This window comes from Phyllostomus hastatus, unplaced genomic scaffold (assembly GCF_019186645.2).
Source record: "Phyllostomus hastatus isolate PE091 unplaced genomic scaffold, TTU_PhHast_1.1 phas_scaffold_555, whole genome shotgun sequence".
NCBI classification, from domain to species: Eukaryota; Metazoa; Chordata; class Mammalia; order Chiroptera; family Phyllostomidae; genus Phyllostomus; species Phyllostomus hastatus.
The window spans coordinates 4,425,818-4,441,419 of NW_025334036.1; the positions used below are offsets into that span (position 1 = coordinate 4,425,818).

General features: G+C 61.9%; 1 protein-coding gene across 4 annotated transcripts in view; it reads left to right on the plus strand.

Annotated features, from left to right (window-relative positions):
- NTRK3 (neurotrophic receptor tyrosine kinase 3) overlaps nt 1-15,602 on the plus strand; it is a 265,673-nt gene that overhangs the window by 87,900 nt on the left and 162,171 nt on the right. For all 4 annotated transcript variants that reach the window (XM_045825072.1, XM_045825073.1, XM_045825075.1 and 1 more), the window contains exons 10-11: nt 788-852; nt 1,647-1,749. In XM_045825072.1, coding sequence (XP_045681028.1) covers nt 788-852; nt 1,647-1,749 — 168 coding nt within the window. The remainder of the gene's footprint in view (nt 1-787; nt 853-1,646; nt 1,750-15,602) is intronic.

Below are 15,602 nucleotides of genomic sequence, written 5' to 3' on the forward strand. Positions count from 1 at the left end.
GAACCCGCAGCCCCGGGCCCCGCTGTGCTTCCCACCTGCCCCGAGGCCCCAGACGTGGCCAGGCCTCATGTGCAGCTGTGACCTCCAGGGTCCCCTGAGAGGTTGCTGTGTCTCAGAGGGGTCACTGAGGCTTGGTTCACGCATGACTTAGGGCTAGGACTGGACGGTCCCAGAAGGATTCGGGGTTTCAGTCTTGGGCCGTGGGAAACGTACGTGTGGGTTTTCCTCGGGTCCCCGCGGGAGGGGACCGGCGCCAGCCGTAGACAGTCCTGTTTGGGGCACCCCGTGCTGTTGAACACCGACGTGGACGCCACCTGGGGTTCTTAATTGTCCTCAGTCTCAGAGGACTCGCCTCCTTCCGGAGGACTCTGAATTGGGTCGCCTCTGGCCAAGGAGGTGACTCCAGATGGAAGGCAGGGTGACCCCTGGGTTCCCACCTGCTGGGGAGCGGGCGTGTGCTGGGCCGAGGGGCTTGCTGCCAGCGTGTTTGGAAATCCACATCAGGGGGGCGCTCGTGGGCAGAGAGGGGGGCCCCAGGCCTCCTGGGTCTGCCTCCCTGATGGGGGAGAGGAGGGAGAGCCTGCAGCAGAGGCCAGTCAGCCACGGGGCCGCCAGCAGGGGCTGGTCCCTGGGGAGGCAGGTAGTCAGAGTCTGGCTGCACGGGGGTGCTCTCCCGGGTGCTCTCCCGGGCCTGGAGGCTCGGGGGGTGGGGGTGGGGAGGGAAGCTGGCTCGGAGCCTCTCCTGGCCAGCAAGCCAACCCCTCCCCCTCTTCTGTTTGGTTTCCAGTCTATGAAGTGAGCCCCACACCGCCGATCACTGTGACCCACAAACCAGAGGAAGACACTTTCGGGGTGAGTGACTGCTTGGTTGAGAGGAGGGCGTTGTCATGCTTCCTCTGAGGCGCTAACGTTCCCCGGTGTGCCCTTGCTCGGGACCCCGGCATTCCCGGCAGACGGAAGCCGGGTTGAGGGGGCCCCTTTCAGGCGGGCGGGCCTTTTCCGTGTTTGATGAGAATGATTCCTTGTTGGAGGCAGACGTTGAGGGTCTGCTCCAAGCCCTGGGGCTCGGGCAAACCCCCTCTGTGTTGGGAACCCGGCAGGACCCGATTTGGAGAGCCTGCTCCCTGTGCACGTTTATGCAAAGTCGGCCTCGCCACCCAGAGCATCTGCCCAGGTGGCTGTGTGGAGCCCCGTGTGCCCGCACCTACCCCGCCGCCGGTCAGAGCCTGAGGTTTCTCGTGGGAAGGAGAGGAAAGGGGTCTTTTTAGAGTCCAGGTCTCCCAGAACTTCCAGGATAGGAGTATTCTGTACATAACTTCAATTTGAGTATGCGGAATTTGCTTGCTAATTAAAAGGACAACAAAATGAGAGGAGGACGCCACCTCTCTCGGCCCCTGCACCCTCAGCTGGGCGGCCCCGCGGACAGGGGCTCGGACCCTGCATCTCGGGACCTGCTCGGAGCCCGCTGGGGAGTTGGTTACCTCGGTGGTCCCGGGCCTCCCAAACTACTTCTTCTAAAGGCATCGCTCAGGGGCCGAGTTCCACCAGGGCCACCGCCGCTCCTGCCGCAGGGCCCGCCTCGAGTGGGCCCTCCCGGTGCCCGGAGGGACACAGGGCCCCGCCGACTCTCGCTTTGGCCCCGGCAGGTGTCCATCGCCGTGGGGCTCGCCGCCTTCGCCTGCGTCCTGCTGGTGGTCCTCTTCATCATGATCAACAAGTACGGCCGACGGTCCAAGTTCGGGATGAAGGGTAAGGCGGGCCTGCCGCCCAGGGTCCCCTGGGGGTGGCACGGCTCTTTGCGATGACGAGGTGCTGTTCGTGCCCCCACCCTGGGCCCCCCAGAGGGCCCCCTCCCATCTGCACCTTTGCGGTGGGTGACGAGGGACTGAACGCTGGGCTGGGGTCTGCGGGGACCGAGCCGGGGGGCTGTGCGGTGTTGCCGAAAACACTTCCTAGCTGGGCGGGGCCGGCGAGGGTCATCTGGGAGGAAGCTGGATTCTCGGCCTGTGAAGAGGACTTTGGGTTCTTTCCGTTATTGACGGGCGAGAGGGCTCCTCGCTGGAGTGAGTTGGTTCTGTTCTTGCTGCACCCGGGCCCTGGCTTGTGATGAGAGGGTGGGTGCAGGGGTCGAGGGAGGGCGGGGTCCGGCCCTGAGGCGTTGCCTGCGCAGGGGTGCGCCAGCACACAGCTCCACGCAGAGTCCAGGCCGGCTGCCGAGAGCAGCGTCTGCCGGCCGCCTGCCACCACACACGGCACCCACCCCGCCCGTGGCCGGCGTGCGGGTGGAAGTGGATGTGCACCGAGGGGGGCGGGTGGGGGATGAATCTGCATCCCCCTGCTGTTCTCGTGGACTAGTCTGACCAAAGGGCTCCAAGGAGGCTGGGTACCAGTTCCTGTGGATTTCAGAAACTTGAGTTTCAAGATCTGCCCCCCGCTAGGTTTCTGTTTGTGGCTGAGGTGAGGGAGGAGACGGAGGGTGGGGCGATCGAAGGTGCAACAAGCCACAGGGCTGCTGAGCTGGAGTCAGACGGTGCCTTCTGGGGAGGGGAGGGGAGCCTGAAGGGTGAGCTTCCACGCTTCTGCACGGGAACTGGGGTCTGCGAGGAGGGTCCTGGTCCTGGGGCTCTGGCATGGAAGGGGGGTGCGCGCACGAGATTCGTGGGGACAGTGGTCCCCTGAGCTCCCATGCAAGTGTTTTCAGTGTTTGCGTGCAGCAGGGCAGAGTGGGGAGTTTGGAATGGAACTAGGTCATAGCTTTTCTTACATCCTCCAAAGGTTTGGTGACACCCCCCACCCTGTAAGCTCAGAACACCCACAGGAACACAAAAAGGCAGCAATAGCAAACACGGACTGGCTGGCTGGCCTCTGAGAAGCCAGAGTTTCTGTGCACACATGCTTTCTGCTGCTGATGAAGCTGCACAGGTCACCGCAAGGCAGGCTGGGAAAGGTGGGGAGTCGGGAACGGCTGGTCGGGCTCCTGAGCTCCTGCCTGCTCCCCCTCCTTCTGGGGGCGGGAGGTGTGCTGGGGCCCCGGTGGGCGCTGCAGGACGGCTCCCCTGGGCGGGAGCCCCAGTGAAGCAGCGGCCCGTCGGGTCACGACTGGGGGTGGTCCACGTTTTCCCCATAAACAGATGGTAACTGCCCTCTGAGTGGATGGGAGAGCCCTGCCAGAGTCTGGGTGTGCAGGGTCCGGCTCCCGCCAGCAGATCTCAGGGGCTGCCGCTGGCGTGGCGTGTCTTGGGGTCCCTCCGGTGTGACTGCTGGGGGAGGGGCCGTTGGGCGCTCTGTCCTTGCAGAGCGTGGACGGGCGGGGCCTTCTCCCAGCTGGGTGGTGGCTGGGTGCGTCCGACGCTCCGACTGCGTTTCCCCCTCGGCTGGGGGAGAGGGCGTATCTGAGGGTCTGTGGCTGGGAGCACGGAGCAGGGGCTTGGTGCGAGGAGCAGGGTGTGGACGTGGAGGGAGACTTCTGAGACCCCCGGAAGGGAGCCTGCAGCCGGGTGAAGGGGGGCACGGTTGGTGCCGCTGATGAGGAAGCTTCTTGTGCCCCGTGGGGGCTGGAAGTCAAGGGCAGGGCCAGGCAGGAGGGAAACTGGGGGAAGACTTGGGTGTCCTGGCTTCCTGAAGGAAGTCCGGTCTCCTTTCCTCGTCTTCTCTCTTCCTCTCCTCCTCTGAGTGGAGCCCCGACGGGAAGAAGGCCCCCCTGCCCGGCCCCCGCAGGGACCCTGCACTTGCCCTGGGGACTCCTGGGGGACGCGGCTCTCTGCGCTCGCTCCCGAGAGGGGTTTCTGGGTTCATGTCCCGCGTCGGGGTCCTGGGGCCTCGAGTTTCCCGAACAAACGCCCCCTCTTTGCGGGCTTCCCCTCTTTTCCCCCCTGAGGCCGAGCCCCCCGCCCAAAGCAGACTTCCAGCGTTCGCTCAGGCCTGAGGGGAGCAGGGGCGGCATGTGGCCGGTCCACAGGCCGGGCACAGAGGCACGGAGGCCCACAGCCCTCTCCTCTGCCCTGGACGTCGGGTTTCTGGCTGCGGACGGCGCCGCGGCGGCCCGGGTGCGGACTGAGTGCTGGGGTGCGGCAACCAGGCCTTCGGCGGGGAGCCTGGGATACGGCGTGTGGGTCTCCGCTGCCCTGTCCCTGTGGGGCTCTGCGCTGTGCTGGGATGGTCCTAGATGTCCCACACCGTCCCCAGGGGTCCTGTGAAGGGTGGGCGGCTCTGTCTCTCCCCCCCCCCTTCAGGTGCTGGGGCACCTGCTGGTCTCGGCACCCACTCTTCTGTTCAAAGGGAGATAAGACTCCTGGCTTTCATCTGCTACACAGTGTTTTCCTCTGTGGCTGTTCCTGGCAGGCCCCTGCATCCCGTTCAGCCAGGACAGGGGCAGCCACTGTGACCCGTTTTGATTCTGGCCGTGGAGCACCGCTGTCCTCATCCGAGTTGTCGTCCCCCCCCCCCCGTTCCCGCAGGGAGGACAGCCCTTCGACACCTCCGTGTGCGTGTTCTCAGCCGTCCATGCCCGGTTACGTGTGGCAGCCACCGGCCCTGCAGGCGTTGTGGGTGTGACCAGGCTCTGGGGCGTGTGCCGGCCCCGGCAGCGACTTCACACCTGGGAACGATAGTTCGGGATCGGAGGCAGCGAAAGGGGTTCTTAGAAACCGAGTCAGATCTGTGCTAACTTTTGTTCTTAGGAAATTCACACACTTCCACATTTTATTATTCGTCAGGTGTCCAGGTGACACAGGTCCTCCCCGATCCGGATGTCCTGAGGGATCGTGGCCCCCGGATGGAAACCAGGGCAGAGGGTGGGGCCGGCTGACCTTTCCCCCAGTGCTCTTTGCCCCCGTGCCTCTTGCCCCACCGAGGCAAGCCACAGCACCACTCCCCCAAACCACCCACTGCCTCCTCGTTCTTGCGTCCCCGCATCTTCTGTGCATCCTGGGGGCCTTCATGTGCTGTGGTGCCCAAGCCCGGTGCCCAAGCCCTGTGCCCATGTGGCACGTGCTCCCTCCCGTGGGCTCTCCAGAGGCGTCAGGACGTCCAGGAGTGGCCCTCGGAGCCATGGGCAGCAGAGCAGAGCGATCCACACGCCTGTGGACCAGGAAACACGGTGTGGACCGGGGAGAAAAACCACACTCTGAAAACAGCAGCACGCCAGCCAGCGGCTGCAAAGCCCTGGCTCCCGGCCACAGCAGTGCCCCTGCTGCTGGGCCTTCTGCATGGGGACAGGCTAACCGGGGCTCCGAGGACCCTGGTCCTGTCAGCGGGTCTGTCTGACTCCATAGCTGCGCGGTGCTAGCCAGCCACAGTCGTCCAGGGCTGCTGGGAGCCCCCTGCCGAGGGTCCCCCTCCCAGGGAGCAGAAGAAGGTCCTGTATTTCTCCAGCCCCTGAGAGCCGCCTGCCTGCCCACAAACCAGGGGCAGACTCCCCTCCAGCCGCCTCACACTTTCTTCTTATCAGTTAGTAAGCCGCTTACCCAGCCTGGGAGGACTGCCCTGCCCGGCTGCAGGTTAATGGGGCCTTTTGTGGCTGGGTCTGGCTCTCTAATCCGCACTGCTCTCTCCGTCTCTGCAAGCACACAACGCCCCCGAGAGCAGCACGGTGCACCCTGGCACAGGCTCTGTTTCCAGCTCCCTCCTAAGGCCGTGGCTGGCAGCCGCCACCCTCGGGGGGCTTGGGTCTGGCTCAGAGGGGGGCAGAGACGGGTGGCATGTGGTTGTTTCCACACACGCACCACCCAGCATGCACCACGCCAAGCTCGGGGGCTGCTGGTCCCCCCACCCCATCGTTCGTGTCTCAGGGGAACGGGCTGGAAGTCAGAGATGCTAGTCCTTCGTTCATGACCCTTTCCTCCCCTTCTCCGGCACCCTCTTCACCCCAGCCCTGTCCCCGTCCCCGTCAGCCCCCGAAGCCCGCCCGCTCCGTCTCTGGCCACTCCCAGCCCCCGCCCTGTTCTCCCTGGGGCTCTCTCACAGGGCCTCCCACATTCTCTGACTCTGGCCCTTCCAGCATGTGTCTGCATTGCCGAGTGTCAGGAGTGGCTTTGCCCAGACCCCCCAGGCGTCCCCCTGCCCTTAGGGGGGGCTTGTGCTGACCCCCAGCAGCCCCCGCCTAGTGCGGCCTGCCCCTGTGCCCCCGCCTCGCCCTGCTGCGGGGTTTCTGCTCCTGCCGCGGGCCTGTCCTCTGCTGCTGCCGTGCTGCCGTGCTGCGTCCGCCACGGCCGTGCCCGGGCTGCCGCAGAGGGTCCCCACGGCACAGCCGCACGGGCTCCCAAGTCTCCCTCAGCTCAGTGCTCACTCCCCCGAGCACGCCTGCCTGCCTGCCTGGCTGCCCAGAGTGGGGGCGCCCCTGGGACTGGCCTGGGTGGCATCACCCACCTTCCCACCCTAGCACCTCGCCCTGGGGTGGGGGGCGTGTCTGCCGAGTGCCTGCCTCAGCCGGGCTGGCAGGCTGGCTCCCCGGCACGGCCAACGTCGCGGGCTGCCCCAGGCAGGTGGGTGCGAGGATATGTTCTGGCCACCTTGGGCTTTGCCCCCCGAAGGGCGCCGAGGGATCTGGACTCCTTCCCTGACCACCAGCAGCCCCAGTTGTGTTGCCATGGTGACGGGGGCCATGTGATCTGGGCGCGTCTCCTTCGGTGCCCGTCAGATAGAGATGGTAATAGTCTCCTCCAGCACGAAGCTCTCCTCTCTCCTCCTCCCACGCAACTCCCTACGCTCGCGCTGCGTGTGTCGGGCCCTCTCCCCCTCACGTCTCCTCCTGGGCCCGCCGCCTGGTGCGGCATCGGGTGCACTGGGCGGCTTCCTCCTGCGTCCCCACCACCGAGGCCTCTTCCCGACCCCTGTTCCCGGTGCTCGCTGCCGCTCAGAGCGCGAGAGGCCTGGGGTCCGGTCCCGGCTCTGCTGCTTGGGCGCGGTGGCACTTAACGTGACTCATGAACTAGTCCGGGCTCCCGTTTCCTCGGCTGACGAACGACAAGGATAATCCTTAGTAGGCAAGGTTTTATGAGAATTAAATGAAATTATGTATATAAAGCAATTAGCTCGGTCCCCGGCCATGTAGGAATCAGTCAGTGAGCGCGGTGAGGGGAGGGCTAATTAGGACTTTTGCTCCATTCAGGCATGTTGTGAGTAAAGCCCAGGTCCCGTCACAGCTGGTTTGCAGCCTTGGTTTTTTGTTTTTGTTTTTTTTTTTAATAAAAATAAAAATCGCCATGGCCAGGCTGTTCTGAGGAACAGTGAAGTCAGAACCGCACAGGACAGGGTCCCGAGAGCGGGAGTTTCTGGAGCCGCCCAGGTGGTTGCAGTGGGCAGCCAGGTGCGCCCCGGCCCCCCGACCCTGCCTCTCTGTGGCAGGGCACAGTCCCCGGGGGGTGTGGAGTCCGGAGGGAGGACGCTGTGGCGGGCAGAGCTGCCGCTGCGTGTGTGGGCCCAGTGTGGTCAGGCCCTGTGCTTGGCCCTGTATCTGCATGTTCCCGCTGGACTGTCACCGTGCGCGTGTGATGCACGAATGATTGTCCCTCGCTGAGACTTTGTCTTTAGAGAGAGGGGAGGGGAGGGAGAAAGAAGGAGAGAAACATCGATGTGAGAGAGAAACATCCATCGGCTGCCCCTCCTCTGACCAGGGACCGAACCTGCAGCCCAGGCAGGTGCCCGGACTGGGAATCGAACCTGCGGCCTTTCGCTTGGGAGGATGACGCCCAACCCCTGCGCCACACTGGTCAGGGCGTCCCTGTTCCTTACGTGAGCTTCAGGAACAACGGGCGACTGGCCTGAAGCCAGGCAACCACCGGCTTAAGGATGAAGGACCGAGACACAGGGCCGGGCCGAGCCACTCCCTCCTTCCATTTTGGTCCCTCTTCTTCCCCCTGGGACATACGCCTTTCTTGAGGCCACCGAGCACCTCGCTTCTCCCCACCCTCCGTGTGGGGGCTGGCTGCCACCCCTGGCCACCAGCTCGCTCGTGGCTGGCTGGGGCCCCCGCCGGTCATCTGCCCTCCGTTCTTCCACGCGCAGCGGCTCCAGCGGTTTGCCTGGGGGGAGAGACCAGGGCCTGGCAAGGGCCCCCGTGGGCGAGGGGGGGGCACTCGCTGGCTGACCAGAGATGGGAGCATTGTTGGTGTTTGTTTGTTTGTTTGTTTGTTTCTGCCATGCATTCCCGGGTGCTCTGCTGGCTCGGGCAGAGGAAGGGGTGGGGCGGGCACAGAGAAAAGGGATCGTTGCTGCCTGACTGTTCGGGTGGGTCAGAGGGAGGCCGGCCGGTGCGGAGCGGCTCACACTCGCCCGTGCACGAGCAGCACCAAGGAGTCTCGTGAGAAAGCGCCCTCTCGCTGGCTCCATGTGAGGCGGAGCCTGCTGGTCTGCTGGCCGCCCCGGGCTTAGCCAGCCAGGCGCTCCCCCTCCCAGCCAGGGACCCCACAGTCTGTGTTCTGGCCCCTGAGATTTTTATTTTGGGGAGTGTCCCAGGGTGGTCTGGGAAGCTGGGTTCTGGCCCTGGCTGTACTCTAGTTTAGCTCTGACACCCTACAAGCTTCCCCACTGTAACACCGATTCTCCTGGGTGCCGTGTGCCCGAGGGCCCAGAGTGGGCTCTGGCCTTGCGGCGGGCGGGGCGCTTGCTCGGCTGCCCGGCTCCTGCACGTGGCCTCTCTGAACGTCGTCGGGACCGTGTCTGGGGGCACGTCCCACCCTGCAGGGCCCCCACCGTGCCGTCCCGGGTCCCGGTGCTGGGGGTGTAAGACACATGTTTTGTCCTTAACAAGCACAGGACGTCGGAGAATCATGTGGTTCTCGGAACCTGGAGCCTTGCCCTCCCCTTTGGAGTAGAGTCCCTCTGGCTGTGCTGTCAGTCCCTCTGTCAGTGGGGGGCTCTGTGCCCACCAGCTGGGGTATCTGGGAATGGGGGGGCCCCGGAGTCTCCTGATGCCGTGACGATCCTCCCCTCGGGCCTGTCCGTCCGTGCTCACTGCCACTTCTCGGGGTCGTCACTCGCTCTCTGCAGGGGGGGGAGAGAGGCCCTCACTGAGCTGCCTTTGGGATGTCCTCCAGCTGCCCGCCCTCTCCGCCCTGTTGCACTGCCGGGTCCCTGGGCTCTGGCTGCTTCCAGCTTGGCCTCTCCCCAGGCCGCCCGGGTCTCAGGAATGACACCGCACTGGATCTGGTGAGCTCGGGTCTGAGATCACGTGACGTTCTCATCTCCTGCAGGAAGAGTTTGCACGGGGGCAGGCTTTACCCGTCCTCCCCTGTCAGATGCGTCCCCTGCAAGTGGACTTGGCTCCTGTCTCTGTGACTGGGGCGGGACCTGGGCCGGGCCGCCGTTGGGCTGGGGGGTGGGGCCAAGGCGGGCTTTCCGGTGGGTCATGACCAGTGCCTGGCTTTCCCGAGGGGGCTGGAAAGCCTGTGGACCGGGTCCTGGGGTGGGCGGGCAGCTGCCACTGTCTCTGGAGTCCTCCTGGATGAACAAAGGCTCTCGAAACTAGGGTGCCCATCATGTGGTAGGTCCAGGAAAGCTTATGTCTCCGTCATAGAAAATCTAGAAACTACTAAAAAAAAAGTCACTGGTAGTTCTATTATTCGGCAGCTACCACTGTTAGCATGTCACAGGTGAGTGCATGTATGTGGATGTGGATGTATGCACACATGGATCCGTGTGCCTGGAGATCTGTACCTGTGCCTATGCGTCCACATACACAGTTTATGCGTGTTTAAATGAAAATGGTCTTGAACCATCCACACAGTTCTTGCCGTATTTTCTTCACTTAATATTTCTTAAACATTTCTCTGTCTCATTCACTAGACCCACCTCTTTAGCTTTTCCATTCCTCTGCAAAGCTTAGTTCTCTTTCTTGCCTGCTTTCTCCTTTTCACGTTGCGGATGTATTATACCGTTCCATTTGGTTAATTCAGAAGTTAGTTTGTTTGCCCAGAGAGTCCGTGGCAAAGGGGCGGAAAGCTCATTCACAAAATGCAAACGCGTGGAAGGACGCACGGGCCAGCCGGCTCGGCTGTGCGCGGCTCCCACTGTGCGCGTTTGCAGCCTGGCTTTGTTCCGGAAGCATCAGGTACGCGAGGCTGGGCGGCAGCCAAACAGACCTGCTTCTGTCGGCAATTACGGCTCGCCCACTGTGGGCCGTTCGAAAAGGCCTTGAGGGACGCAGTGCCCGCATGAGCAGGAAGCTGTGCGGACGCTGTGCTGGACTCGGATGAGAGGTGTGATCTCACTGGCAGAGTCCTCGGTTCCACGCAGGTGCTCGCACCAGCATGTGCCAGCAGGGGAGACAGCCCTCGGATGCAGTGACTGAGGGCACGGGCTGGGGGCTGAGGTTGGGACGGGAGGCCACACCCGGCACTTCCTGTGTGTCCAGGGCGAGTCGCCTGGACTCTCTGAACCTCGGTTGTCCTTTCGTGTAGTGGCGAGCGAACAGCCCCCACTGGGTAGAGTTTCTAGGGCGTTCGCTGAGCTTACACACTTGAGGCAGCGACTCCCACGTGGTCGGTGCTCAGAGAGTGACCACTGGCGTGTTTTGGGCAAGGCTAGTGTGTGTGCACGTGTGTGGGGGGGGTTTCCACTTATGAGACCCCTCCTTTCTGATGAACTTGAAGTACTCTGTGAAGTTATTTTTACTCAACCCCCTCATGAACCACGGGAAAAGGTATGACCCCGCTCTCATCTTCCAGAAAGGTGAGTTCAGACCGAAGAGGTAGCAGCAGCACGGCAGGGCACAGCGGAAGGTGTATCGGGCGAGTACCAAGTAGGTGCTGGTTCTCCTGCCGCCCCGGCATGAATGGCTGTGCGGCCTGGGGCGGGCACCTGCCCTCTCTGATCCTCCAGGAGGCACCCAGTGGGGCCACCACCTCACTGCTGAGGCCGTGTTGCTCCTGCTTTCTCCTTTCATCCCAGGCTGAAGGTTCCCCGGCCCCGGGGTAGAGGTCCGGCCACCCCACCCAGAGCAGGGGACATGAACGCTGCCTCAGGCGCGGAGAGTTCCTGCCGCTCCCAGGTCATCCTGGGCTGTGGGTTGTCCATCCCCGAGTATATGCGCCAGCCCACCTCCAAAGTCCCGTTTCCTTGTTCATTCCCTGCTCCTGTGTGCGTAGATCGACACGATGACAGAAGAAGAGAGAGGTGGTCACTGTCCCCCTCCCTCCCCTCTGGTGCAGAACTGGAGACTTGGAGAAAGCCCGGGTGGGGAGAGAGTCACTGTGGCTTCCTTACGGAAGGTCCCGCCTTGGGCTGCACGCCGTGGGAGAGCGATGACCCCCCAACAGGAAGTCAGGTTGCTGTTAGGGCGTGAATGCCCAGGGGCCAGTGAGCCCTGCCTGCCCAAGGGGGCTGGGCTTTCCGGTGGAACCGGAGTGAGACCGTGCCAGTCCGCTTCCTGGGTCTGATGATGCACTGCCCTTACTTGGGACCTCACCATTGGAGGCAGCTGAGTCACGGGTTTTGGGACCTCTCTTCTCTATCTGTCGTTTTTGCAACTTACTGTGGGTCTGTAATCGTTTCATAGTAAAAGGTTAGAAAAAAAGAAAGGAAGAGGCTTTGGTGGCAGAGCTGTGTCCCTGCCCTGGAAAGCTGACACCACCGTGGGGTCTCCCCCCCGGGGAGCTGGCTGCCTGCAGGGGGCAAGGGTCGTCTGCCTGCTGGGAAGGCTCTTCAGGCTGCGTCTGGGCCAGTGAGGCGGGAGGTGGGGGGGGTTGGAGCATGGCGGAGCTGAGACGGGATGCTCGGGATTTGTCAGTGAGGTTCAAAGGCCGACTTTTGCACATTTACTTTTTAAAAACAAACCCGGTCAGGTTCATGGTGCTTTCCCTAACCCGCATTCTGATTGTTCTCTTGAGCGGCACAGAAAGGGGCGGCATGTCAGTGCACACACTGGGAATTGCTCACGAGTGTGGGGGCACTTACTTGGCAGGTGAGCCTCGGAGATAAAAAGAGTCCAAGACCCAGGACCAAGAAACACCCACCTGTCACCCCAGGTCACAAACTCAGTTTCCACGCTCCCCCCTGCTCTTGCCAGCTGTCACCCGCGGGTCCCAGCACCCTGGGCCTGGCCTTGGGCATGGAGCCCCCTCGCAGCGCTCTGCTGGCGGTTCAGGGCCGACACACTGGGTTGCAAGAGCCCACTCTTCTGTCCCGACTCCCAGCAGGCCTGCTGGTCTTTCCGGGGTCCCCCGGAGGTGTCCGCTCCACGGGCCACCTGGCCTTTTCTCTGACCAGGGTGAGCTGCAGGCCGACAAACCAGTCCCCACCTTACTATGGCGCCCCCTCCCCCAACAGCCTCGAATGGCCGACCGCTGCCACAGCGGAAAGCAGGCCCGTGGCGTTCCTCTGGGTCACAGAGGACAGAGGAGGCACCGAGGCTGAACTTAGAATGTGACAGCCCTCCTGCGGTGGAGCCGGCTGATGTCTTCCAGAGGCGTGAGAATCTCGGTCCGAGGCCTTGAGCTCAGCACCTCGCCACAGGCTCCTGGAGGGGCCGGCGCGAGGAGGGACACACCCAGGAGCACAGGCTGTGTGCCGCTCGCAGGCAGGCGGTCGGGGCTGGGGACCGAGTCCGAGGGGCGTGAACATTCTCCTGGAGTTCCTTCCAGGTGCCCGAGGTTTACTGGGGACCTGCCTGGTTTGGGGAACCGCTCTTTCCTTCATCGTAATGGCATGTCCGGCACATCCTCCCAGGTCTTCTTCTGTGGCGTGGCAATTCCGCTCGTTCATGGACAGAAACGACGGCAGGAAGTACACGTTCATCTCTGTGCATGCCAAGATGCCGCGCTTGGGTGAGGGGGAATGAATTTTGGATACCTACGGTGATATCAGGGTCAACCGAGTAATAGTTCCATTTAAAAAAGTAAATTTTGGGAGAATGAAATGAATGTAACGTTCAAAGACTTGCACTGTGGCGTGTAAGGATGCAGACACGAGGGAAAACGTAAATAAAAATGGGGGAATGATAAACACAAACTTCAGGAGAGTGACACTAGAGAGAGAGAGAGAGAGAGAGACAGAGAGAGAGAGAGAGAGAGAGAGAGAGAGAGAGAGAGAGCGCTGTGCAGTCAGGCCGGGGCCCCGGGGACGTTGGCGGCGTCTGCCCGGCTCTTCCTGACGCGGTGGGGGGCCAGGTGTTCACTGTGTCACGGCTGTGTACACTTTACCTGCCTTTATTCATACTGTTGTCTAATTGGTCCGTATTTCACGAAAACAGTCTAAACACATCCAGCCGGAGAATGAAATGTTTTCTCGCTGCCGCGTAGAATGGGACAACAAGCAGGAAAACAGTATGTTTAGACAACGGCGTGTAGACATAAAGGAGTGACCCATCCTAGGTTATTTCTCACCCGTTGATTGCCGCACCATCCCGGGCACCCTCGCTCTCCTCTCCTTCGGTGAACCAGCAGAACAAGAACAATCCTGTCCTCCTGGCGTCGAGTAATTGTGCTCGGAAAGGCGGAGTCAGTGTTCTCGGACAACAACATGGCACCTCAAGAGGCTAAACACATCCATTCCGACTGGTGCTTCGTTCAGTTAATTCGAGGTAGAACACACCCTCAGGGTCCCAGGGGTGCAAGGGTAAACAGAGCAGGCGTCTGCGGCGAGCACCCCTCAGAGAACCGCCCTCCACGTGCCCCGAGTGGGCGTGGGCAGCATTTTCTCTCTCCGTGGCGCTTCCCGAGCCCACCGTACGGGCGGCCACGTCCCGGTTCCTGTCTCTGGGGGCTTCCTCGTGGGGTGATAGCTGCCCCTCTGCTGGTTTTCTCCGGCCGAGACTCTGTGACTCGCCCTGGGGGGGTCCCTGTCTGCCTCACCTCTGCCCTCCCCGCCCCAGCAGGAAGCCACTCGGCAAAGGCTCGCGGACCCACTCCCTCTGGGCTCCGGCGGAGGCCGTGGCTCAGGAGGCCCCGGGACCCAGTGGGGAGGAGCTGAGCTGTGTGGCCTCGGGCGGTGGGCTGGAGGGCAGCTTTCTCCCAGACAGGAGTGCTGGCCATTTTTGCTCCTTTCCTGAGCCTCCACCCCCCTCCATCCCTGAGGGGCCCGCAGACGGGCACTTCCCCCCATGTGCGTCGTCTCCGACAACATGTCTTTACTGGTTGAACAATGGGACGTCATTCGGATGCATCATAATGTAATTAAGCTTGTACGTTAGCTATGCAGATTACCCCCAGTTATTCCCTATTTCCCCAATGTGCCGACGGATGTCTCTGTGGGTAAACCTGCGTGTGTGTCTCTGATCACTTCCCTGGGCTGCGTTTTCAGAAATCCCAGTGGTTGGGTTAAATAATAAGAATTTTTGAGGCTCTTGGTAATTACCTTATTTTGCAGGCAATGGAGCTGAGCTCAGGAAGGCTGAGTAACCGGCCTCCTGACAGGAGGCCAGGAAGTGGTGGAGTGGGATTTGAGTGTTGGTTTCCAGAGCCGTCTTCCTTCCGTCACAGGACGCTAAGGACAGCTGAGAGGTCACTCCGCCCACAGCCGTGGCCCATGTGGCCTCAGCTCTGCTGGCTTTGCTGGCTTTGCTGACGGTGGTGGCCGAGGACCTCAAACCAGCCAGCTTTCCTAGTCAGCCGCGCCGGGCACTGTGCTCGGCACAGCTTGCGTGTATTCATTCCTGTGGGGCCCCGGAGTGGCCCTAGGAGGCCGCGATAGATCAGGCTGCATTTCCTCCCTGGAGACTCAGGAGAGGAGAGAAGCGAGGCTGCCTGCCTGGGGCACGCCGCTGGGAGATAGGGGCGCCAGGGCTGAGCCCTGGGAGATACCCGCCTTCTTCGCTAGCCCTACCCAGGGCCTTCCGAGACCGGGGCCTTGTCCTCTGGCTCCTGGAACAAGAAACCCGAGCTCTCTGGGGCTGCCAGGCGCTCCGCCGCGCACGCTGGGCCGGGGCAGCCCTTCGTGCGGCTCCGGCTTCGGCCGTGATTGTCCCTGTTACCATCAGTCCCTTACTCTTATGACTGAGTTGTATGCGATGACGGTGCCGTGCATGCTGATGCACGTGCTCTGTACATGCTGACGTTAGATATATCACAGGGGTGCGCAAAAGTGCGTTCACAGTCGTGTGTCTGCGAAACGGAGTTCATTCGTATTTTATGACTTGTTAATTACTTTGTTGTGTGTGTGTACTGCGCCTGCAAACCTGCTTTCACCCGCCCCTCATGTTGCTACTGCGACACGCTCTTACTCCTGTTCCCACGTTGTTACTATTAATACTGTGTCTTCACCACCACCACGAGCTCCGTCTGTCCCGTGCGGGGGCCTGGGCGGAAGGGACAGAGCCGTCTTCTCACGGCAGGTGGCCGGGGCCCAGCAGGACGGGTGGAAACTTGCCATGCCTCTGGAGTTATTGCCTCCTGTTGCTGCTGTGGTCATTCTTGACTCTGGTCATCATCATCATCATCATCATCATCATCACCAAGTGCTTTGCTGTCTTTCTTCACAGCAACCCCCCGAGGCAGGCGCTTTTTTATTTTATACTATGTGTTTTTTTTCTTTTTTTAAGATTTTATTTATTTATTTTTAGAGAGGGAAGGGAGGGAGATAGAGAGAGAGAGAGAGAGACATCAATGTGTGGTTGCTGGGGGTCATGGCCTGCAACCCAGGCATGTGCCCTGACTGGGAATCGAACCTGT